The sequence below is a fragment of the Corapipo altera genome, unplaced genomic scaffold (assembly GCF_003945725.1).
Source record: "Corapipo altera isolate COAL_440 unplaced genomic scaffold, ASM394572v1 23, whole genome shotgun sequence".
Lineage (NCBI taxonomy): Eukaryota > Metazoa > Chordata > Aves > Passeriformes > Pipridae > Corapipo > Corapipo altera.
Genome location: NW_020884878.1, coordinates 5,248,196 through 5,272,849, shown reverse-complemented (window position 1 = coordinate 5,272,849; position 24,654 = coordinate 5,248,196). Strand labels below are relative to the sequence as shown.

The 24,654-nt window shown below is 38.4% G+C and overlaps 1 protein-coding gene across 12 annotated transcripts in view; it reads left to right on the top strand.

Annotated features, from left to right (window-relative positions):
* Positions 1-24,654, top strand: part of MARK3 (microtubule affinity regulating kinase 3) — a 62,226-nt gene that overhangs the window by 15,007 nt on the left and 22,565 nt on the right. For all 12 annotated transcript variants that reach the window (XM_027638324.1, XM_027638326.1, XM_027638325.1 and 9 more), the window contains 11 exons: positions 4,173-4,226; positions 10,682-10,730; positions 11,419-11,484; positions 13,846-13,916; positions 19,356-19,412; positions 20,341-20,577; positions 20,671-20,790; positions 21,500-21,599; positions 21,852-21,964; positions 22,708-22,861; positions 24,400-24,617. In XM_027638324.1, coding sequence (XP_027494125.1) covers positions 4,173-4,226; positions 10,682-10,730; positions 11,419-11,484; positions 13,846-13,916; positions 19,356-19,412; positions 20,341-20,577; positions 20,671-20,790; positions 21,500-21,599; positions 21,852-21,964; positions 22,708-22,861; positions 24,400-24,617 — 1,239 coding nt within the window. The remainder of the gene's footprint in view (positions 1-4,172; positions 4,227-10,681; positions 10,731-11,418; positions 11,485-13,845; positions 13,917-19,355; positions 19,413-20,340; positions 20,578-20,670; positions 20,791-21,499; positions 21,600-21,851; positions 21,965-22,707; positions 22,862-24,399; positions 24,618-24,654) is intronic.

Sequence of the window (24,654 nt, the reverse complement as noted above, 5' to 3'; positions counted from 1 at the left end):
AATCTTTAGATTGTGGTAACCTTTTTTATGGCTGCTAAATTGATGGGTTTTGCTTGTGACCAACACCACCTTGTACTTTGTTGAATCTTGCTTTCATTGCTAACTCATCTCCAAGGTTGTTTAAATCAGTTTTCCATTGTATTTGATGGTGCCTCTTAACTCCTTCGACAGACTTAATCATTATGGTTTGACATCCTGTGCCAAGGCCACTGATACAGATATTAAACAAGATTGGTCCCAAGTCTTGCCCTTGAAAAACTCTTACTCATTTATTTCCAACCTGATATCTCTTTAGCCATCTTTTTTAGGAAAAAAAAAAGCTCTGTGCCCTTTTCAGCTTATCTAATTGAAAAATTTCCATGCATGCTCCTAGATGAGGCTTTACTATAGTCCAGGTAGTCATATCTTGTGGTTTTCCATAGGGCACAATTAACTGTAGAAAATATGTTGCATTTAACCCTTCTGTCCATTTCCCTGTTTTTTTTCCTGGTAATTTTGAGCTCAAGAATTTTTACAGGAAATTGGAGAAAAAAAAGTTAAGTCTCATCATTTTTAAATCTTGCTCTGCCATTTTCTTGGTAGATGGTAGAAATCTGTGCTGCAAGAATGCATGTTGGTTTTTTTTTCTTCCTTAGACCTTCTACTCTTAAGAATTCCAGTGTGGCCTTAGCCAGACAACACTCATCTTCCTGAATTTGTGATTTCCTGCTTTACACACTCATTCCTGCTGCCTGTCCTGTCTTTGTTCCTTTTCTTTTTTCCATCTTACATACCAAAATCTGAACTGAGTGATTAGTTTTGGGAGTCACACTTTAATGATTTTTCATCTCTGCTGTCTCCTTGCTGTATTTGAACCCCACTTATCTTCTCCTTGTTATCTGTGTGGCTTTGTTCTTAATGTTCTTTTAAGTGTCCGGGTCACTTTCACTTTATGGCAATTCCTTCTTTATATCTCTGCATTGATTAACTTCCAGATCTTGAAGCAGATCAGCACTTTTCTGTCACTTCCTCGGAGGAGATGTTTGTTCAAGCATTTTTCTAGGATAGTTGCTCATCTCCTTGCATCTGGAGTCCTTCCCTGTGAATTTTCCTGTTGCTTGAGGTGCAGATTTCATGTTTCCAATTGGAGTAGGTTCCAGGACTCTTTTCCATTTCCATCTTCAGTGTGTTTGCAGGATGCATGATGAGAGCCCAGTCTCAAATTACAGAAAGGGAGAAATGTTGAGCCCTTCAGGGGATGATCAGAACATCAGCCTAACTTGAGGGGGTTGAATTGTCCTGCAAGGAGTGTGTGGCCTTCAGCTCACTGCAGAGCTTCACTGCACTAGAACTGGTGTTTGGAAACACCCTCCTTTGAGATCCTCTGCCTAGGAGAGTGTTATTTGTAGTCTGTCTGCCCTTTCCAAACCACGAATCTTCATTGTCAATCTGCTTTTGTTCACTCTTTGACTGTAATCCATGTATTTTCTGTTGTAGTTTTATCAAAGGGTGTTTCCTCTGACAAGTTTCCCATACTTGCCAAAATTAATCTAAAAGATAAAACTACCTTTTGCTGTTACTGAGTGGCCAAAATTATTATGGATCCTTCTGTTCATTAAAGACATGTGTTCAGTTAATAGCCAGGGAGTTGAAGTTTCCCAGTGAGGCAAAATTCTTTCAGGATCCAAGTCTGACTCCAAGGAATCTATTGTCATCTTCTTTCTGTTCTTCTCTTGGAAAAAGTGAAATTTGAGAGGGGGAAAATATTCTGAATGGTAGCAGTTTAGGCAATTTGCTCAGTGTTCCCAACTTCTGATTGCTTTAACTCCCTCATTCAAATCATGTAGGAGGAATTTTTTTAGTCGTGTTATTGTGAATGGTGAAAGCAAAGTTAATTTTAATTCTACTAACAATTTCACACAGAATATCATGGCTAATGCAGCAGTGTAATAGTGTAGGTGGACTTGCATTCCTCCAGCATTGGCCATAGCACACAGTATTTGAAACTGTTCCAGATTCACATCATGTAAAGAGAAAAAAGTTTCTGCTTTGGAAGGCACTTTGATGTTTTATTAACTGTGCTTAGTAAAATGGAGGATTTTCTTTCTCTGGCTCATCAGAGCTATTCTTGAGGGCACACTCCCATTGCCTGTGGTTTGGAGACCTTATCAAGGCACCTGGAGTTGCTGCCTGTTCTGATGATGGACTCAAGCTCTCAGAGTCCATGTTAACACATTGTACTCTCAGTGTTCATATGGATAGGAATTCTCTAAACTCACCCTGCCTTTAAGGCTATAATTAGTGCAGTGAACAGGCTTGAGAATCTGTCTTCTGGAAAACTGAGGTGTGTACCTTCCCTATATCTCCAGGGCTGAATTTGTTTGACAGTGTCAGAGACCTCTCTGATCATCTGGCACCAGTGCACAGCAAGGGAGGTGAGATGGTTATGCAGAAACCCACTACCTTAAGACTTTGTGGGTTGAAATGAGTTTACATCTTTTAAGATTGACCAGAATGGTACAGCCCAGAACACAAATGAACTTTTTCTGAGTGGAATGCACTTAACAAGTGAACAGCCATCTTCTGTGACATGGGTAGTCTTGGGACACAAGGTCACTTTCAGATAACAGTATCTGCTGTTGACAAAGGTAGTGGTCACTCGACATCCAGCATGGATTTATAAGAGATTGCAGGAAGTGAATAACTTTGAACTATTGTCAGAAAGTTAACAACAGGCATAAAAATAGAGATAAAAATCTTTCATGGTTTTGTACACAACTGCTAATATAAAAATACCTATTGCTTAATGTGTTTCTCTCTCGTGTTTGTATTTTTGAAGTGATTTCTCAAGGTTTGCAATGGAATTTTGCCTCAGGAAACAGTGATCTTTAGTATCAGTAGCCTGCCTTAGAAGAAAATACTCCCCAAAGTAAAAGCATTCTTCAATGGCTACTTGGCTATGTCTCTTCATATCTTACATCTAGAAGGGCCCAAAATAAGTCTTGAATATCAGTTTCAGAAAACATCATATGCATTATATAATTCCATGATGCACCCAAGAGTTGAACACTGTTCCCCTCTTACCCTCTCCATCATGATGATCCATCCCTGTGTTTTTGCACTTGAATGTAGGGATATGGATTTGCTTTGATGTAAGATATTCTTTATTCCATATGGTGCTGATCCCAAGTTAATGAGGAGCAAAGATAGCATGAAGCAATTCAGGGAAATGGGAGCTGTGGCTTGGGAAGGAGCAGCATGTACTGTTTGAGCCAAAAATTGAAGGGGAGTTGGAAGCCCTTGCCTTGCACCAGTGAGGTATTATAATCAGCTGAGTTGCAGCATCTTGCTTCTTTGAGAGGCACCATCTCCTTGGCTTCTGTGGAGCTTCTTCTGGTATGTGTAGTCTTTAATTTAGAAAGGAAAAATACCAATTGGCATGTAATTCTAGAAAGATTCCCATTTCCTGTTCTAACTCATCCAGTATCCAAATTGCATCGCACTGAAGTTTCTGTTGCCTATTCATTGCTTCAAATCTTCAGGTTCTGACTAGTTACCATGGTACTGAATTTCTATTTTACTTATTTTGTGACATTTTTATTTTGTTCTTTAATATTTCTATGCAGTATTTACTGAAAAAGATGAGAACCAGTAAAGGAAAGAACTTGCCCAAATTGTTGTACTACAGCCAGTGGGTTTTTTATCTTTTTTCATATCCATCAGGAAGCAAATTGACACAAATATTTAGTAAATTTCCAAAGATGAGCTTAGTTCCTGCCAAATTTGTGTGGAATTGCTTTAAATTTGCTCTGAAATCTCTTGTTTTTGGAAACTGCCAGTGCCCAGTCACTACTGTGTAATCTGTTGTGTAATTATACTGTGTAAATATTATCTGTAGGCACACTGCTCTCTATAGGGGCACTATCTGGTGTTGGAGCTTCCACTGTCATAACTGTGATGGAGTTAATGTCAAGTGAAAGACTCAGTGAACTTCTCTTCTGAATATGCTTAAAATACCAGGGTTTTTCCTCTCTCCTGTTTTTAGTTTAAATACAAGTACATAATTTGCTGAAGGAACTTAAATGTTTTCTATGTAATTTTCATGTTTTACATTTCTGTTACTGGATTTGAGCATGTTGTAATAGTGTGTTGTTGTTCCTATGGAAGATACTGATAACAAACTCTTCTTTTAGGTTGCCATAAAAATAATTGACAAAACACAGCTGAACCCCACTAGTCTACAAAAGGTATGTTTTTACATTTTATCTTTCAACTGTATTATAACTTGTTTCTCCTCACCACCTCCTTCCATTAACCCTGAATGCCTGTGCTGGAGAATCTGAAGCATTGCATACCTTACACACATCTGAACTACTGTATTTAATAACTAGTTTTGTAACAGATATTTTTGACAGCCCTGCAGTTGTTCAAGCTGAACTTGTACAGAGCTGTAAACTGAGAAAACGGTGGTATTAGCCACTTCCTTTGTCTCCCAAGCTTAGCTGACTCTGTAGAGAGGACGTTTTTGGTTTGGTGTCGTGCCCCCATGTCTCCTTCGTGCCAGTCACTTTGTTAAACTTAGAAAGGCAAAGCTTACGTTCTGTCCTCTTAAGCCGGCCTTGAAAATACTGCCTGCGGACTGAAGGCCAGGCTTCAGTCTGTGCTTTTCACTTGATTTGCAGCAGGAGAGGTGATGCAGTTTTATGAAACAAATTGGGGCATGACTATTTGGTTTCTTCCCTCTAGCTTTGAATGTTTAATGTGCTGTTACAGTTGTGTCGCCTTATCTGTTTCAGTACAGAGCGATAAACCCCGCTCTTTCATCAAGCAAGCCAGTCTGGTTTGGAGTGTGTGCAGGAAGTAGATTTAAATGTTACTTTTACGTGGGACTTCTCTGACTTTGTCCTTTTAAGGACTGCAGTCAAAGGATTTTTGTTTACTTTTGAGTAGTTTGATAAAAAAAACTCCTTGCAATATTTCTGTTTGAACAAGAGAATACCCATAATTGAAGTAGTGTAACTAGAGTAAATTGGAGAATATACCCATTTGTATTTTAAGCAAATACTAAAAAGATCAGGTGACTAGATATTTTTATCAAGATTAATGGTGCAGAAGTAAATTGGAAAAACAAACAAGTTCTTTTATGGTTTAGTTGAGAGGCAAACAATAACCTGTAGAAGAAAGAGTCCGTGTTCCAAGCAGGTAGCAACTTCCTACTGACTCTGTAGGCTGAATAAAAGTGGATAATGTGGTTCCAGTTTTCTTAGAATTTTTCTCAGTTTAATACCTGAGGTTGTTGGTGGTTTCTGGGTAAGCGTGGTGGAAATAAAATGCAAATTAGGTAATATGATGGATTAGATAAAGTTGATTTGTGTGTCGGATCTGCACAACTTGGAATACCTGAAAAAGTTGTTAAATGCTTGAAGCGCTTGAAAGATAAAAAAAAGCTGTGTGATACCAAGGGAAGGCATCAGCACATGGGAAGAAGGGTCAGAGAGAAGTAGAGAGGCCTCGTTTACAGGCAAAAATGTAAAATCATAATTGTTCAAATGCCGTTATTTGAGATTGGGTTGTGAGTTTGATCTCATATCAGGGTACAATGCAAACCATTTTACAAGTCAGAGGTGGAAGTGTGCATGATGGTCCTTTGATTCCTGGATTTCAGCTAGCTCTATCCACTCATGTCTCTATCTCTGTTGTAATTTAATTTTTACTTACAACTTATAAAATTAGATTAAAAAATGTGATTTGTAATTTGATCTTGTCAACCACTGGGTTTCTTAACTGGGAGTCTGGAAGAATAGTACAAAATAGCAGGGTAGAAATCCAGTCAGATCTGTGGAGTGAGATTCGTAACATGTTCTCTCTAAGTTCATTTGTTACACGAGCACAGAAAAAACTTAAGATATGTCAGAGTTCTCAGTTTGGTGCCATAGCCTGGGTGGTTTGGAGCCAACTGCGCACGCGACCTGTAGATGCAGGGGAGGCTGAGATGGAAGTGCTTCTGACCTTGCTCTTCTGAAGGGAGTGATAAAATATTTGAGGTATGGTGGGGAGGGAAGGGCTGTGCCCAGAAGAGGGTGTGGTGCACAGTGTCTCAGCTGCGGTGTAGCTGCATACCCGAGTCATCCTTAGGTGGGGAGACAAATGGTGATTAAGGCTGCCAGTTCTGATTTCTTTGTGTTACATCTTCCACATCGATACTTCAGCTGCCAGGAAGAAGTTAACCTTGTTAAGGACTTGCTTTGCTTTCCGGAGCAGTAATTCGTGGTATGCCCTCGCTGCAGCCCTGACAGCTCGATACTCAGTAGCAGCTCTTCAGAAGGGTCGGGTTTCTGTCTGCTGCTGAGGAAGTCTGTGGCAGCCACATGCAGCCACTCTTTACTGTTGTTTTAGGACCTAATTGCTGCTCTGCTACTCTTGCTTAGTGAAGAGGAAACTGTAACCGGTACTTCCCTGCTTTGAAAGAAAAGGGAATTCTTAGAGCTTTTTTCCCATGCTGGTGGTGTTAGTCATAACCACTGTTCTCCACAAATGCACTTGTGTACCCAGTTGCAGTGAATATCGATCTCACTGGAGACAAATGCTGATGATACAGTAGTTCACTTCCTCCTAGCAAAAAAAATCGTTTGTGGTTTTTTTTTTTCTTTTGAATTAGCAATGCCATTATATGCAAGGGTTTTTTTTACCAAGCCCATATAGTAGCACTAAATCACTTCCCATGTTCTTTTTTTAGAACTTGGCTCCTCAGCCAAATATTTTTGTTCATTATGTGCAGATGTTTTGCCACTTGTTTGGGCCATATTTTTTGTTGAAGCATTTTAGAGTTCTTATACGTCAATTTTAACGTGGACCGTGGCCTTTCTGACTCTCGGTCAATCAGTGTTTTGAAAACTGCAAGAAAAGGATGAGAATTGAAAATGCTCAGACTTTTCTGTTTATAATGAGTATCCTTTTCTGTTTTCCAAGTTATGGTTAGTTTGGGGCAAACTAATTCTGTAAATTTTGTGATTTTGTATTGTCTAAAGGCTTTTTGCTTGAGGCCTTTCATTATATGTAGGGCATATTTCAGTGAAGCAGTTACCAGGAGAAGCCTAATACACAGGTCAAACTTGGGCTAGCTTGAGACAACATCTTGTGAAAAGCCTCTCCTTTGGGGAGAAGGCAGTCAGGGGAGTTTGGTGCTGTGCAGCTGACACTGTACTGAGTTGCTTTTTAGCAAACTTTTTCCACATTTTTAAAATATTTTGCTACTGAAAGCCTTGCAGTAGCTGTTGCAGGAACACTTCTGATCTGTCTTTTGCTGTGTTCAAAGAAAGTTGTTCTAAGAGAACCAGCTTCCATTGCTGGCTTGTTGGGCTTTTTTTATTCAGTTTGTTGGCAGCAGCATTAATTAAATGCAATTCTTTCCCTGTATCTGACATGGCTTACAGTCAAAGGACTGGACCACAACAAAGCTGAAAGCCATTTGTTTGGCAGACAAGGATGTTTGTCTTTGCCTGGAAACATTTGTAGAGCTCCTGTTGACGGAAAATGAGCTGTTCAACAAACTGGGAGTAGTTTTTAATCTCTGTATTAGAAATTAAACTGATGAGAACTTTATAGTCTCATTAGGACAAGTAAGTTCTTAAACCTAAGAAAATAATTTTCTGTATTAAGAACCTTCATGTTACATCTTCTGATATTATACCTTGTTCTGTGTTCCTGTGGCAGGGAACCCCAGAAGTGTGAAGTTTAGTCATACCTGGCTTCTGCAGTGAATTTTACTGTGTGGTGATAGTTACTACTTCATTTGCTATAAGTTGGTTCATATAGTATTTGGGAGGAATGAGACCTATGAAACCTTTATTCAGCACACTGTGTGAAAGTTGTATGATGTTTTACATCATATTCCTCTATCAGAAGTAGACTATAATATATAATACAATCTCAGACCTTTGCAGATGTCCCTGTGGAAGTTGCTATCTGTGTCAAAATGCTACATATAACAGTTAAACTGACAAACAGTGCACAATCTGAAGTGCATTTATCTAACTAAAGTTATAATAAAAAAATACGGTGGCGGTTGTATCCTATTCTGAAGTATTTTTAATTTCCTCTGAGACAAAAATAGTCTTTTATTAAGAGAGCTTATTTCTAGTCACCCACTTCAACAAATGGCTCATAATGTAGAATCTGGTTTTTAACATGCTGCATTTAGTAATGCAGAGTACTTGTCTTGTGGACCAATGTTTTGATGAGTCTGATCCATAGCCTTTATCTTGAGTATTGGAGGTGGGAGGTATCAGATATCAATTTAGAATGAATGAAAGTGTCTTCAAAACTGCAAAAACTGATCAGAGGCTTTCCATTATATAAACTGTGATTAAAAGTGTTAATGGAGAATTCAGAATACATTATACACCAGTTCAGCTGAACTGAATGAAAACCAAGAAAAAAATAGCTATAGATTAAACTGCTTTTAAGTTTCTGATGATCAGTAGAAAGATGATGTAGTCTGCCTTGTCTGATTACATATGAAAAAGCCCCAGAAATAACATAGTTTAAAAAAAGAAAAGAAGGCAATTTTACCTCTCTGGAGGATAAAGAAAACATGCATGCGTAGGTTTTGAAACTATTTTGTATGGCCAATAATTTACTTGATCAGTCAACCTCGGTTGCATTTGAGCAGCTTGATTTATTTAAAACCTTGCATTTTCTTTTGCTAAAAGTCACAAAGACACAAGGATTTTGTTTTGTTCACTCTTGGGTTGGTTTTTGTTTGTTTCCAATGTTTTACTTTTTTTTTTATTTTGCTTTTATTGTGTAAATACACCTACAGATTTGAGTTGCTGGTAATCCATGTAGACATATTAAATGTCTTCACTTTATGTGAAATCTGACCTGAGGCATATCTTGCAGCAGCAGTTTTTCTTCCTTACTGTTAATGACAATGCTGCTATCCTTTATTTACAAAACTCCTGGGTTTTTTCCCACGTCTTCATTCCATTGGAGGTGTGGACTTATGTTCTGCTTCACTCTCTTTACATTCAGTTCAAAATGATCTGTTAGGTTATTAGTATTCCTGTAGAAATTTGTGTTGGATTTCTTGTAAAACCTCTTGATTACTCCTACTTTTTGAAGCATGCTGTTAGAAAATAACTGATGCTTAAGAACATCAACCCTCTGGAGCCTTGAGCTGCCATGGAGGGATTTGTAGAGGAAAAACAACTACACACTCAACTGCCATATAGTGTGCTGCCTAAAAAGAGAATTCTTTGGTTTTCTGAATACTGTAGTATTTGTGCTTCAAGTTTTTTGTAATAATATTTTATCTTGAAACTACTTTTAATTCATCTGCTATTAACTAGCCATGCTTTACATTGCAATAACAGCAGCAGCATTTTTAGTATTATAGTTGCAAGTTTATGTGTATCTTAAAATTGTCTTTTGCAGAAGAGTTTTGAGAGGTGCAAATAATTAACAACTGATCAGTAATAGACTTTGCCTTCATTTGTAGTTCTAAGTGTCATTTCCCTATTATCGTTCAGTTGCAGGAGGACAGAGTTTACTCTGTGACAGGCAAAGTTGAAATCTTCAGAAATAATCAATTACTCAAGCAAAACCCTCTAAACATGGCCATTGGCATGGTGGGGAGGGACAGACACAGGGCATGGGACATGACAAGATCCTTACAATTGGTGTGCTGTCTCTGGATTCAGGACAGTGGGTGTAATGTCATGCTGCAGCTTGAAATGGGCAGCTGTCCCTCACCACCCATCCTGCCAAAATAGATGTGCTGGGGTGGGCTAGAGAGTGCTTTTATGTGGGGGAGTTGTGTGTCTTATGAGATTTTTCTGTTAAATTAATTCCTAGACCTTGTGAGTCAGTCTGGGTTAACACCAGTGCTTGCATAAAGGGAAGAAGCACGATGGGGTCAGGAAAACACCGTTTGTGTTCTGCCCTATTAATTTTGGCAAGTACGTTCATCGCGTTGCGCTGGCCGGGCAGGCTTGGAGACTGGATGTCTGGCAGTGAGTCAGAGGGAGCTGTGCTGGCAGACCCAGGACTAGATGCTACTGTCCCTCAGTCGCCTTGCAGGAATGCTTCTGAAGGGCCGAGGGGTGGCCTTGTCTTCCCATCTCTCCTTAAAACTTGCTCCTTGCTGGTGTACTCAGATGACACGCTTTTTGTGTGATATAAGCAGCTGGTGTTCCACCGGTGAGCTGCTGTGGCAGCACAGCAATTCTTTGGCTTTAATGAAGTATTGAAGAACACTGAATTCATACTAGTAATGTGCTGCAGTGGTCTTGTAAAGATGTTCAGGTGGGGGTTCACAAAACTTTGGAACCTGTTTCCAAGTGAAGGACTGAAGGATCTGTGAGATGTACTGGTCGGCAAGGAACTGCATGGGCTCCCAATGGTCTTGTGGCCCCAAAAGTCTGCAAACCACAGAGCTAAGGTTACTTCTTTCCTGAGCTATCTGGACTCCTTTGTCGGTATTTTCAAGTTTTTGAGGGCTGATTTGTTTGGGAGGGGTGTTAAAAGAAGCATACACTTAACTCTTCCCTCCAGTAAGAGCTTCTTTCATGGATTTCATTGAAATGCTAATAACGTTTGCCCTTTGTGTTTAAATAACTGTATCAAAATCATCAGTCTTCAGGAAAAATGGCTGTTTGTTACCAATTTCAGTAACTTACTTCATGTTTTATGTTTATTTCAGCTCTTTAGAGAAGTAAGAATAATGAAGATCTTAAATCATCCAAATATAGGTACCTTGTTTTTTTCACATAATTTCCAATTGGAGAAATTTTAGTATTTTCATTATTAAAATCATTGTGGTATGAGTTTAAAAGATTATTTTGCGTTAGGGTGTCTGTAAAATAGCAGTAATGAATACTGTTTCAGAGCTGTGTGTTTAAAAAAAAAAACAAAACAACAAACATTTTGGTCCCTTTGCACAAAACTGTTGCTCCTTTTGAGTATAATACTGACTTCTGCTGAATTCAGGCTCTCATTAAAAATAAGTCCATACACCAAAATCAAGAAGTGGTCGAGAATTTGTTGAAGACTGTACATTTAAATGATGTAGTGTTGTTGTAGGACTGTCAGCAAACTGAGTGATAACTGATTTGTCACCATGTATGCCAGTTCAGTGCATAGAAGTGGCTATTGTTGATACTCAAATATGTGGAAGTTCTGCTTACTTTAGTTGCTTTCCCATGTAGCAGAAGCAAAGTATTGTTTCTTGAGAATATGTTGTTCTGTATGAGTTGACAAAACGTTTTATAGTACTTTCTGTCTAGGAACGTTTGACAGAAATAGCTTCTTTAAAGAGTCTGATATTGTCCAGTGGCAAGCAAATAGTTTGGGGTATTTTTCTCCGACAGAATTATCTGTGGGGTGAACATAATATTTGTGCAGCTAGTTAACTGGTAAATAAATGTCTTTCTTTTCTAGTGAAGCTATTTGAAGTCATTGAAACTGAAAAAACTCTCTATTTAATAATGGAATATGCAAGTGGGGGTAAGTACCTCTGCTGTGGTGACACGTGTAAGCAAATTGCCAAGTAAGGGAAGTACTTGTTTTCTTTAAAGTTTTGCTTGCTTTTTCAGCATATCTTATCAAAGCAGTGTAAGATATTAAGGAAAATATTTAATATTCTTTGGGACTTCTTTGGTCAATATAAATATAACTTAAAAAACCAGGTTCTAAACTTACTACTACTTAGTAACAATTTCTTTGTTTTCACAACTCAAATTTAATGGGAGTCTTTTTTTCGGACATCAGTTGTTCCTGTCCACAACAAATATTGCCCTTCTCAATTGTTGTATTCAGTTGTATTTATTGTATTCAGTTCCCTGCCTCTGGTGTCCTATTTTGTGTAAGATAATTGGTAAAAACATGTTCAGATGAAACATTTCTGTTTCTTTAACTGTTGGTTTCAAAGCACAAGTACTGCAACTTCTGTTTTTAGATGTTGATGACATCTTACATATCTTAATCACAGACCTTCTACTGTCAAGAATTGTTAGACTTAGCCTTATGCCATTTTAGGAGGAACTTGAACATTTTTCCTGATTGTAGAGGGGATGGAAAAATGCACATCCTGAGGTGTCGGATATTTTCACCAAAGGTGAAATTAAGGTATTTGGGCTTAGGTTACTACTTGCTGGCTAAAACCTCATAGCACTCTGTTTGTCAGTGACCCTTTAGCATCAGCATCTTGGAATCTTAACTAGTTGAGGCTTTTCTTTAGTTTTAAGAGGGATATTGAGACTTTTTTTCAGGGAAACTCAGCATTCAGAAATCAGATTCTGACATTGGATTACATGAAGTTTAATGAATTACTACAAATAAAGCCAGATTCTCTACCTGCCTATGCTTTCTTCTGGCAGTTCCCTAACTGCTCAACCAAGATTAGCCTAAACAGGAACAGAGTGGGTATAATACCATTAAAATATTGTCTAGTACAGGTGTTTGGGGAAGCATCTCTGTGCTGTTTGATGGTTCTAGACTTAGAAGTGAAGTCCTATTGCCATCTAGTGATTATCTTCTAGGAGGTAGAAAGGCCAGTGGTTCTCTAAAGCAGTGAAGATCTTTCTTAGGATGATAAGGGAGAGATACATACTGTGCTGGTCTAAAAGGCCAAGAGCAGTACCTTTTGATGTGCCAGGCTGTGCAAGACAGGAATAGCTGGTAATCTCAATGGCAGGCTTCAGTTTCCCATATTTTCTCTTTATCAAGGTACAGGTCATCATGATGCACATGAACTCTGCCTGCAGGATGAGAGAAACTATTGCTACAGCTGCAACACTTCACATAAATTGGGGATAATTCTTTCTCTGGTGTGTTTTTCCCTGAATTATGAAGAAGTGTTCAGGTTTGCTGCTTCAAGGTTTTTTAAGAAACAACTGTGATATACAACTGAGAGTTATCTGAGTTGAGTATTAAATAAAACACCACAGAGGGAAGTAAGGCTATTTTGTAGGAAATCCTGACATTCCCTCAGATGGCTCAGTTGTTGCTTTTCTTTCTGCATGACTGGGGTTTTTTTATTGCAATTTGGTGGAGTTGCTTCTTGTAAAAAATAAATGTGAGGTTACTCATCTCTTCCCATGTGAGGTGGCTGTCTACAAAACAACGTTTTCTTGCTTAGTAGAGAATATTTAAATATTTGATCCACTTCTAAAAGTCTTACAATTTTTGCATATTAGCGAGGAATTTTTAAAACTGCCTATTAGTCTGTGTTTGGAGATCTTATGTACAAGAGTGTTGGCTTTTAGTAATGAAAATCTCCCATGCTTGTTAAGGATAGTCCTTCTCAGTGTATTTTACAGGTCTGATGGTTGTGTGATGGATTATGTCAGTGTGTCCTGCTATGCTCATTATTGTGACCTTCCTTGTGGGTATCTCTTCCAAGCCTAGGTCAAAGCTGAGATTTCTGATTTTGTTTAGAACAATTTTATATGTGAACACAAATTAAAATTCTAGTGTTGGTATGATGGTATTTACAAATATCATCAGAAGTTCTAATATCTGAAGCTTTTTTTTTTTTCCCATGGGTCAAAAGAAACCCTTGTGAGAAAGTCTGTGAAGGGGTACATGTCATCTTTGTTTACAAAACAGAAGTATGCTGCTCAGTTTCTGTCCTAAGTAATTGGAAGGAAATGGTTTCCTTTGTCTATATCCAGTCACTCATTACTTTCTTGTAAAAGAGATGATGGTGTAGTAAATTGCACAGCAGTTGTGCCTTGTTCTCTTAAGCTATCCTGTAATCATAAACTTGAAGTATAATCATTCCAGTGAAGCTGCTGTGGGCAACTGCTGGAGAGGAATTTCTGCATTCTGAAATTGGCATTAATGTATCTCATTATTGAATTGTAGGGGAAGTGTTTGACTATCTGGTTGCACATGGAAGAATGAAGGAAAAGGAGGCTAGAGCTAAATTTAGACAGGTATGTATAACATTCCTATATGTCAGCTTTCCCCCCGCCCCTGTTTTTGCTGAAATGAGTAAAACAGCTGTCCTTTGCATTTGACTTACAGCAGTGTTCAGCATGTTGGGGACTTGTAGCTCTGAGGGAGAAAAAACTTAGGTGTCAGTGGTACTTTGAAGGAGTTAGCAGTCCGTTTAGTGGTGCTGGTTTCCTTAGTGCTGGGTGCCAGGGTGTCCAGGAGTGCCAGAACACAGAGACTGCTTGATCTGGAAGTGTGTTCCATTCCAAAATGCATTTCCTCTAGGTTGATTTTGTATGTCCTTAGCCCAGCAGGTTTGTAGCGTTTTGGAAGTTATTCAAATGTAACAGGCTACAAACAGGCCAGTTCCAAAACACAGACGGTGTGAGTAACAGGGGTCTGGTCACATCCATCTGCTAACATGAGAAGATGCCACTGAGTAGTTGTTCTGAAAAGGCATAGAGAAGTAATTTTCTAGGCTTGTTAGTTAAGCTTTCTTTATGATGGATAAACTAGCCCTGCCAAGATGTTGGAATTTCATTGATCTGTAGAAAGCATTTCCATTCCACGGGAAAGCAGTACTGAACATAACCAGATATTTTTGCCTGACTACTTAAATTCCAAATGTTTGCTCTCGTAGCATCTAGAGTTTCATTTGCAGATCTGACTGATCTGGTACACTTGTTTTCTGCTCGTGTGCAGAATTTGTCTGTTATTTCCATCCCTTTGGTCACTTGGATAACCTAGGTAATAATGTGAAAAGTAGAAAGTATCAAAATTATGCTCCCGCTTAATGACACATTAAAATAATAAGTAGAGACAAAAGTGTTATTGAATGATCTCCAGGAGTTTTGAACTGGTGAATTGTGGCAGTGATGTGTCAGCCAGTTTCCCTGTTGGAAGGGGAGGCTCAGATGGCTTCGCCTCCTAAGCGTAGCCATACATTAGAAGAAATTTGATATGAGACTTCCAGGAAATTAATTAATGACTTTCACAAAAATGCTTTGTAAAGAAAATTTCTACACTTCTCTGGCGTGGTTAGTGTGACTGAAAAGAACAAATTAGGAACTAGGAAACTGTGCCACAACTGTTTTACTCCCTCTGTCTCACATAGTAAGAATTGTCTGAAAGCAATATAAGCAATAAGCTTAAAAGTAGCAATGCAAGTAAGAAAACCCAAATGTATTAACCCAACATAAGGAGGCAATAGAAGCATTTTTATGAAATCCTTGTTCCTTTGTTTTCTCTCCTCTCCTTAAATCTTGTATTTACCCTTTTTAATCTTTTGGGGAAAAAAGCCCCACCAAAATCACCACCACCAAACAAACAAAACAACCCAAAAGCAGCTGCAGACTTCATATCCCCAGAAGTAATTTTTGATTACTGGAGTTACAGAGCTTGATAGTAAGGAGAACTTTTCTTCCTCTTTAACGAAGTCTTACATGTCTTTTTAAAGCTGCTTCCTTCCCTTTCACATTCTGGCAGATAGAGAACTTTCCTTTGAGATGGAGGGTTCCTGGTATGTGTTTCTGTGCTGTGTTGGAGTAGATGTTACCGGGATGTGGAGCAGTCATTTCCACTTCAGCCATCTCTTATAAATCCCAGACTGTTGCCTTTCTTTTTGTAGTGACTTGAAGAGCTTCAGAGTAACATGAGAAGATTGACTGTTCTCTCTCACATGTGAATATTGAAAATTTCTAGTGATACAGTTCTCTGCTCTTGGTCCTCAGTTTCTTTTATCAGGACCTGTGTGGAAAAAGATCTTGCAGTGATTGCATTGAAATTGCATGTTTGTTCACCAAATACCTATTTTTTTTCTAATAATTTGACTCCCCTTTAAATGAAAACTTACAAAAACAGGTCAAACATGTTTTACAGGTACACTTAGTGCTTAATTTTATGGGATAATGTGAGTAGTACAGGATATATGTAACTTCATTTTTCAAAAAGAAACGTGAAGGGAAAGAATTTAAAAGGGAGTTACCTACTGAGCTGGGTATTTGTCCCATCAAGAGTTGATTTTTTTTTTTTTTTTAGTACTTCAGATACTCAGCTTGATTTTTTTTTTTTTGGTGGTGTGTTTTTTTTACTTCAGTAGAATAAATGCTGTTTGTAAAGATATATAGATGCCTTCACTTGTATGCACTGAAATACAGAGAAGTATGTTTCCAGTTTTTTCGTGTAAGTCTCCTGGTGCAGGCAGCTGTGCTCTGTCGTCCCTCAGCAGCTGACTTTCTGGCTGCTGAGCTCAAGCAGTTTTAGAGGACCTTGATCTCAAAGATGGGAGGTTCTTGAGAGCTTCAAAAGCCTCAGTTCCTGGGAAAAGAAGAGAGAACCCTAGAAATGAGCTGAGGAGAGAAATTGTAGCACGAGCTGATTATGCTTTGCTAGAGGGAAGAGCATTCACGTAGGATGAAAGTCAGGTAACTTTGATCAGAGCTTGGCATTTATTAGATGCTGAAACTCAGGCTGAGGGACAGTGTCAAAGGAAACTAGATCTTGCTGGGTTCACGGGTCATAAAACTATTCATTTCACCTTACTGTAGTCCTGGAATAGCTTCGTATCGCTTTTAGCCATTGTTGGAGGAAGAATGCTCTCTGCAGACCTTTTATCTGATGCAGTGCAGCTGTTCTCTGTTAGTTAGAGACTTATGACATAATAGGCATTTATTTTTTTTAAATTTGTTAACTGGTTTAACAGACGGTGGCTCTTTTCAAACTGAAGAAACAGTTGTGCCCTGGTTTTGAGCTTAGTTCTTACAATAGGTTGTATTATATCTTGTTTTCATATCAGGTTTCTTCTTTCAGTAGATGTGATTTCTGGATCAAACACTAGTGTTTTGTCTGAAAAGACACTTCCTCTCTAGCAGGCGAAGAGCAGAATTCAGTAATTCTCTCTTCTTTGCTTGTTAAAAAAATATAATTTTTAGTCATTTTGTTAAATATAGTAAGGTTTTTAGCAGGAAAAAGAATGATGTAAAAGGGGGTAATCACATTATTCCAGTCGCACTTGTCAAGGAACACAGGAGAAATTACAACTCTAAAAATACAGCTATGCTGTATAGTTCTCCATTTCAAACTCCTTCTGTGTAGCCATGTGTGAGAAATTCAAATCCAGAATGTTTTGCATTCTTAATGTTACCTTGTTCTTCCCCCTTACAGGCTTTCAAGCAGTTCTGGTTCAATGTCATCCTTTTTCCATAGAAAAATCTGATGCAGGGCAGGGGATCTCCTTAAATTCATGTGTATTAATTCCCTCTCTTTTCTGCAGCCAATTAGATCTGACCTTCTTCAGTCTTCCCCCTGTTTTCCTGCAGAAGTAGTTTAGAATTCTTAATGCTAGTAGATGTTAGGACAGATCTTGGAAAATAAAATATCCACAAAATACGTCTTGTATGTTCCAATAAAGAAACAGAGTACTCCTGGTAGTGTGGAAGTGACCTTGAGAGGTCATTTATCTGTCTTTTTGTCATTTAATCCTTAAAAAAGATGGTTTCTCTGCCTAGAGGTAACTTGTTCTAACTTGTTCTTTAAAACCTATGTTTATACAGATTTTTGAAATGCCTCCTAAGAAATGTATTTCAATGTATTTCGGTTGTTACCTCTAGCAAAAACCTCAGATGTTTCTTCTCTTCTCACCTACCAACTGTCAGAAAATTCCTCACAGTCAAGTGGGTTGGAAGTGAGGGACTGTCAATGGAAACAGTGGTGGAAGGTGGAAGAAAAGAGAGTCTGTCTGATGCAGCCATGCTTTGTGCTGTTTTTCATTCAGTTATGGCTGCTGTTCTTCAATTATTAATGTCATATACATTGCCTTATTTCGCTTCCATGTGGATTGGACTCCCTTCTGCAGTCTCTGTGCCATCCTGTTGCAGTGCAGAGTAGTTCAAAAGCATCTCCAAAGGAGGCTACTGATTGATCATCTGCTCAACCTTCCGCTCTTAGACAGTCACAGTGAAAGCAGTTCAGGAGTGAGTGGTATAGTGCTGTGTCTCTGCAGCCCTGAATAAAGCTTGAGGTGTTTGTCATGCTGTCAGCCTCGGGAGCCTCTGCAGAGTGAGCTTGTGACTGGTGCTAAGGTAACAGTAGCAGAGTGGAAAGGAAAGGAAACCAAAAGGATGGTACAAGCAGTGGCGTGGGAGCACTTTGGCAATTTCAGTATCTGTAAAAAGCTGAACTTGGAGTCTGAAAGAGGGAATCAGTACATAAAGAAACAAGCAAAACCAGAATGAAAGTGTAGGGAATGGAAATAGTACTTCAGCTTTTCATAGACTGCTTGGTTTCTAAGGTGGCATTGTGCACGTGTGATGCAGTAATACAGGGCACAAACATCCTATTGGTGGTTATGTTTCAAATACAAAGTTTACTGGCACATCAGTTCTTTGGCCTACCAAGAACCTTATTTTCATCTACTCTGAATACTGAGGGAGAGAACCTTTGTTCCTTAGCAGTACAGGAGGATCCTTACACTAAGCTGGGTGATGTGATCATGAGTTATTTTTTTGTAACAGTAGTGCTGTGTCATCTTTCTGTATTGAAAATCTTCTTAATCTTGTATGGAGGCTGAAGATACTTTTTTTTTGAACATAGTTATTATTTTTGTGTGCAGTTCCACTTATTTTAAGAAGTCATAACATCTTCCTCAATTCTGACCATGTATGCACAGCATTTGACTGCATTTGTGATAATGTAAGAATAATACTTTATCCACGTTTTCCATACATGCAGAGTTCTGCAGCAATGCTTATGACTGAAGAAGCAATGTACTGTGACACTGCACTGTGTAAATAGCTTATATAGTTTGCTATATAAAGCAGGAAAAACTTAATGATATTCAGAAATTATGCTGGAAGAAATGATCCCATTACATTTGAGAGACATAGAGAGTTTTTTCCATTGAACTTGCTACTCTTTTGTAATATACAAAATACAATAAACCATATGCACTTAGACAGCAGATCTCTGTCAGATGTGTAGTTGCTTCTCACTGCATAAGTTTTGACAAACAGGCTGTTTCCCAGTAATTTTTCCAGTAGCTAAAGCCCACTTCTTACCCTTTTCTCTCTGTGTTGTGGCATGAAAAATCACCTTTGGAGAAGGTCTGGAAAACATCAGTCTAGGGGGAAAGCTTTTATAGCTGTATACAGTATTGGAATGGAAATACTTCTGTAACCTTTCTGAAAGTCATTGCTTCTATTGGTCTATAATTAGCCACACAGGAAAAACAAAATCCTCGTTCAAGTATAGGAGAAAACAAATAGATCAAATAACAAACACCCAAGCTTTTCCTCAAATATGCTGGCCACTGTAGTAGTTGGTTACGTAGCTCTGAGTGAATAAGTGTATGTCAACTTCAGTACTCCATGTTGAAATCTTTTGTTATAATGTCGTGTTTCTTTGAGATGACACTTACATAATTTGGCTTGTTTTCTATCCAGATAGTATCTGCAGTGCAGTATTGCCATCAAAAGCATATTGTTCATAGAGATCTCAAGGTGAGTAAGAAAAAGTGTGCAGTGTATGTGTGTCAGCTTCTGTGCCTGTGGCTGTTGTCTTTATTGTGCCAATAAAATGTAGTGTATACTAAGCTTTCTGATTTATTAATTTATTTGTTTGCACGTGTTTAGCAAGTTTTGAGAACTATTTACAGTTTAGAACCATTTCAAATGAAGAGGATTTATAAGGCTTTTAAATACAGAAATTTAATGGCTGCTGAAAGATAACCTGTCACCCTGTGGTCACATTCAGATCTGATGCAGGTCAGTGTTAGCTCAGAAATCTTTTTTTTTTTTTTTTTTAAAAAGTAGTTTGATAGAAATATGACAAGTTTTAGTCTCAAACAGAATGAATTACCAGTAGTGATGATGAAACCGAAGTAGGGCTTCTGTGTAGCTTGGCACAAAATGTCATATGTCTTCTTTAAACTGTGAACTGTGCCTTTTTACTTGTTACAAGCTTTGTAACTTAAAAAAAACCAAACCAAAGAAAAAACAAACAAAACAAAACAAAAAAACGAACAAACAGAAACCAACACCAAAAAAGAAGAACACTTAAAAAAAGTTTAAAGGTTATGTTTATTACCAAACTATTGCAGGAATGCCACATGCCATAAAGTACAGATAGTGAGACTATGTTTTGGTTTCATCTGAATAGACCAAAATATAAGATGCATTTCTGTGGAGAAAACAAATAGATGGTAATAAGTTTTCAGGTAACATAACAGCTCCTATAGTTTGAAGCCATTGTACAGAGATTTTTAAAATAGAGGATATGCAAATGATAGACTGAAGCAAACCTAAACACCTTGCAAGGAAGGGAATGTTAATAGTTATTTCAGTTTCTTGCCTTTTAAGAATAAGAACAAACAATAGCATTCTGAATCAAGTATTTTATTCATCTTACAAAGCATTCTTTCTCTTCCAGGCTGAAAATTTATTGCTAGATGCAGATATGAACATTAAAATAGCTGACTTTGGTTTTAGCAATGAGTTTACAGTTGGAAATAAACTGGACACCTTTTGTGGCAGCCCACCATATGCTGCTCCAGAGCTCTTTCAAGGGAAGAAATATGATGGACCTGAAGTAGATGTTTGGAGTTTAGGTGTTATTCTTTATACTCTCGTGAGTGGATCTCTTCCCTTCGATGGACAGAACTTAAAGGTGCTTTTTTTTGTAGAATATACTGGGCATGATTATCTAATATTTTAAATGATTTGCTGCTTACAACTTACTGTCTGTTCTTCTGTTACTAAGGAACTTAGAGAAAGAGTGCTAAGGGGGAAATACAGGATTCCTTTCTACATGTCCACAGACTGTGAAAACCTCCTCAAACGTTTCCTGGTGCTAAACCCAACAAAAAGAGGCACTCTAGAGGTAATGGCACAAATAAGGTACATCAGAAAGCTAGACATCCTATTTTGCAAACTGTATTTTTGAGCTGTGGCTTATTGCCTTACTGTTCTGAATAGTGTATTTGGAGTGGGTGCAGGAGGTGTGATGGTTGACTAAGGCACATGACTCCTTTTAAAGGCGTTGTTTACTGGGGTTATAAGACACCTGACGCCACAGTTACTTTAAAAACGAACGTGTCACTACACTTTCTATGTTATATGTTTCCTGATGATTACCTTGTGGATTCCTGCGTTAATGGATGATCCACTAGGACGTTTTTCCACGTTTCCTTGTTTTTCCACGTTTTCAAATGTGAACTGGAGGTATTGGCTGCTGTGGTTGCCTTTTCCCTGCCTTTTGTACCATCACGGAGGAGAAAACCAATATCATTTTGGCCTTCCATGAACCTATTAGACTTGTCAGAGTTGTCACACTGCTCCTGGTCTGTGCTACAGGCTTTTGGCTTTCAGCTGTGGGCTAAAATACATCTAACTGGGAAGCAGCTTGGCCTGATGTGTGTCGTTGATTCTCCTCACTGCAGCAAAGCAAAACTGAGTAGGTGCTGGGAATGTTCTGGAAAAGAAAAACTAGAAAAGACCTTAGTGTTTGGTAGATGGGGGAGTTGTTCTTCCCATAGCTTATTTTCTTTGCTGGTAAGTGTATTGTACTAACAAAACCTTTTCTTTCATAGCAAATCATGAAGGACAGGTGGATCAATGCAGGGCATGAGGAGGATGAACTTAAACCTTTTGTTGAACCAGAACTAGACATCTCGGACCAGAAAAGAATAGGTAATCAAGTACTTTCCAGAGTCTGATATTGTTTACTTCATGCAGGAGGGGTTTTTTTCTCCTCCATCACTCTATTTGTTTGCCGTTTGGAAAAAGTAACTAGTCTTCTAATACTATTATTTCATCAGGTTTATTTTCTCAAACTGAATAATTTTGTTTTAATTCTTTAAATGTTCCATGCTTTCTCTTGAACACTCAACCAGCCTGAATGTCAGAATTTCTGTTACTTAGAGAATGTGTATTTGTTTTTAGATATTATGGTAGGAATGGGATATTCTCAAGAAGAAATTCAAGAATCCCTTAGCAAAATGAAGTATGATGAAATAACAGCTACATACTTACTGCTAGGAAGGAAGTCATCAGAGGTAAGTACCAGTCTTAAAATTGTAAAGAAACAAATCGGAAGGTGTCCTTAGCAAAGTCAGAAGCAAAAATTAAGTCAGTAACTATAGGCATTGCATTCCTGCATAAAAGTCCATTACACTTAAAGTCTCGTTATTCTAATCATCAGCAGTCCAAATGATGCTGTGTTTGTTCTCACCCTGATCTTGAGTAAGTAAACTCTTGCCTTTAGGCTCCCCAGAGCTGCCCTGTTTGCTCAGCAGTTACTCCTCTGAAGGATTTTGTTGCAGTTACTGTCCTGTCTGGTCTAGGAGCTTAAGTGTGAACATACCAGCTCTAACTGTTTTAAGAGAGCCAAGGAGCAGGATGATCAACCTGAAAAAGTTCTTACACTGTAATTTACCTTTCCATATGATGCCGAGAGGTCTTGGCACCAGTAAGTTACTCTTGGTTCCTCTGTTGGAGGAGTTGGTGTGTATCCTGTTTTTTTGTTAAAATCTTGGAGAACTCTGAGGAAAGAGTACTGAAAGTGCAGATGGATTTTCTTTATCTGGTATCCTTTGAGGAGCTGCAAATTCTGCTGAGTTTTACCTAAGACAGTTGCATAACAACCTAAGAGAAGGTGGGGCCTCTAAGTAACTATCTGTGCCCCCTGAATTTTCCATGTAGCAGGGCCATCCTCCCTGTTCCTGCTCCCATAATGTGATAGATGTTTTTATTTGTTTCGTTTGAACTCCTTGTTTCAATATTCTCATTTTTATTGTAGTTGGATGCAAGTGATTCAAGCTCCAGCAGCAATCTTTCACTTGCCAAAGTTAGGCCAAGTAGTGATCTTAATAATAGCACTGGACAATCTCCTCATCACAAAGTTCAGAGAAGCATATCTTCTACCCAGAAGCAGCGGCGGTACAGTGATCACGGTGAGCATTTCTCATTTTCAGTGTAGCAGAATATAGTGACTTCCAGCTCTGCTGGGTTTCTGGATTTGTCTCCATCCCCCCAAGTGTAAGGAGGATGACAACAGTGTAGTTCACAGCATGGTGGTTAAATGTTTCACTAAATAACTAATTTTTTTTTTAACTGGTTTTGTCATATAGCCTTCAGAAGCAGCTTCTAGAGGAATGCTGAATACACCAATTTAATTCTCTTATTCTGCCTTGTGTTGTCCCTTACATTCCTGACCGTGCTGGGAAAGTCTTGTTACACAAATTGAAGAGAATGTTGCAACCCCCTTTTTCATGAAAAGCACAGCACTCCTCCCCCATGCTCTTGTATGTCTGTTCAGCTTTTGTTTTCTTTTGACACTAGTAGGTCAGCTTGTGTCTAAAACTTGAAGAAATGTCAGTTTGCCAATATTTCTTGTTTCCTGTTTCCTGAGGGTAGTGTCACTTGATTGTCCTGCAGGAATTAAATTTGTTAAGAACAATGACTCGGACAAACTTACAATTCTTCTGCTTAATGAGAGTGTAATACAGTAGAGTAGGGTTTTCTAAATATCTTAAACATCTTCCTGCTCAGACACTTAACTCATGAAAAGATTCTCAGTTTAGGTCTGTTTTGAAATACCTTGAGTGCATTCAGAGGTTACTTTCCTTGGGGAGTCTTTTGGGATGGCAGTTACTGTGGGTTTTGATGCTTTTAAGACAAGTTTTAGTTATATATTACATATATTTAAATATGTATTTATATGTATTTTTTATGTCTGTGTATATACATACACATTTTTTATTAACTCTTATTAAAGCACTAACTACAAAGTTGATGTGACTTGATGTATCTTCTTCAGAGGTCTAATTAAGGCGTCAGAAAACACAATCCTGACAGCCCCACAGGCTTTTCCCTGTGTCCAGGAATCTATTAAAGCAAGAGGGAGCTTGGGACTATTGAAGGGGCTGCCTCATTCCATTCTCAGGTGTGCTGGAGCAGTTTTCTGTTCCTGGCACACCCAAGGAGGCTGGTGGGGAACTGCTGCCACTTCTGGGACATTCCAAGAGCACAGTTCAACAGCCATTAGTGCTGGTCCGGGGTGATGTCACCAGGTACCTGTCTCAGGAGCCCTGTTTTATCAGAAATAGGCTTGAACAGCATGTACCAGCTTTGTACTAATGAAGGATAGTCTGGTTTGAATGAGTCAGTTACTTGTTAAGTGTCTTTAAGATGACTCTAAAGGGTTTTTCCTAGAAAGCCAAACCATGAAATTTGTAATTCTGTCATGAAATTCATAATTCTTTCATGGAAATCAAGTAATATCTTCATCTGGAAAGGTTTTTATTTTTCACTGTTTTACTGTCTCCTGAAATACATTTATTTCAGTAATTTAAATAATTACCTTCTTGCAACTCTGATTCCCAGTGTTAACTGTTGATTCTCATGTGTGAATACATTTCCACTGCGGTGAAAAATACTGGAGCTCTGAGGAGAAAAATCCTTTTCCTGTTTCTTTTGTTTGTTTTTTAAGCTGGACCATCCATCCCCTCAGTAGTGGCATATCCCAAAAGAAGCCAGACTAGTACTACAGACAGTGACCTCAAAGAGGAAGGAATTCAGTCAAGAAAATCCAGCAGTAGTGCAGTTGCAGGAAGAGGAATTGCACCAGCTAGTCCAATGCTTGGAAATGCCAGCAATCCCAATAAAGCTGATATTCCTGAACGTAAGAAAAGTTCGGCTGTTCCTAGTGTAAGTAGAAACGTTTATTTATCAAAACCATGCATTT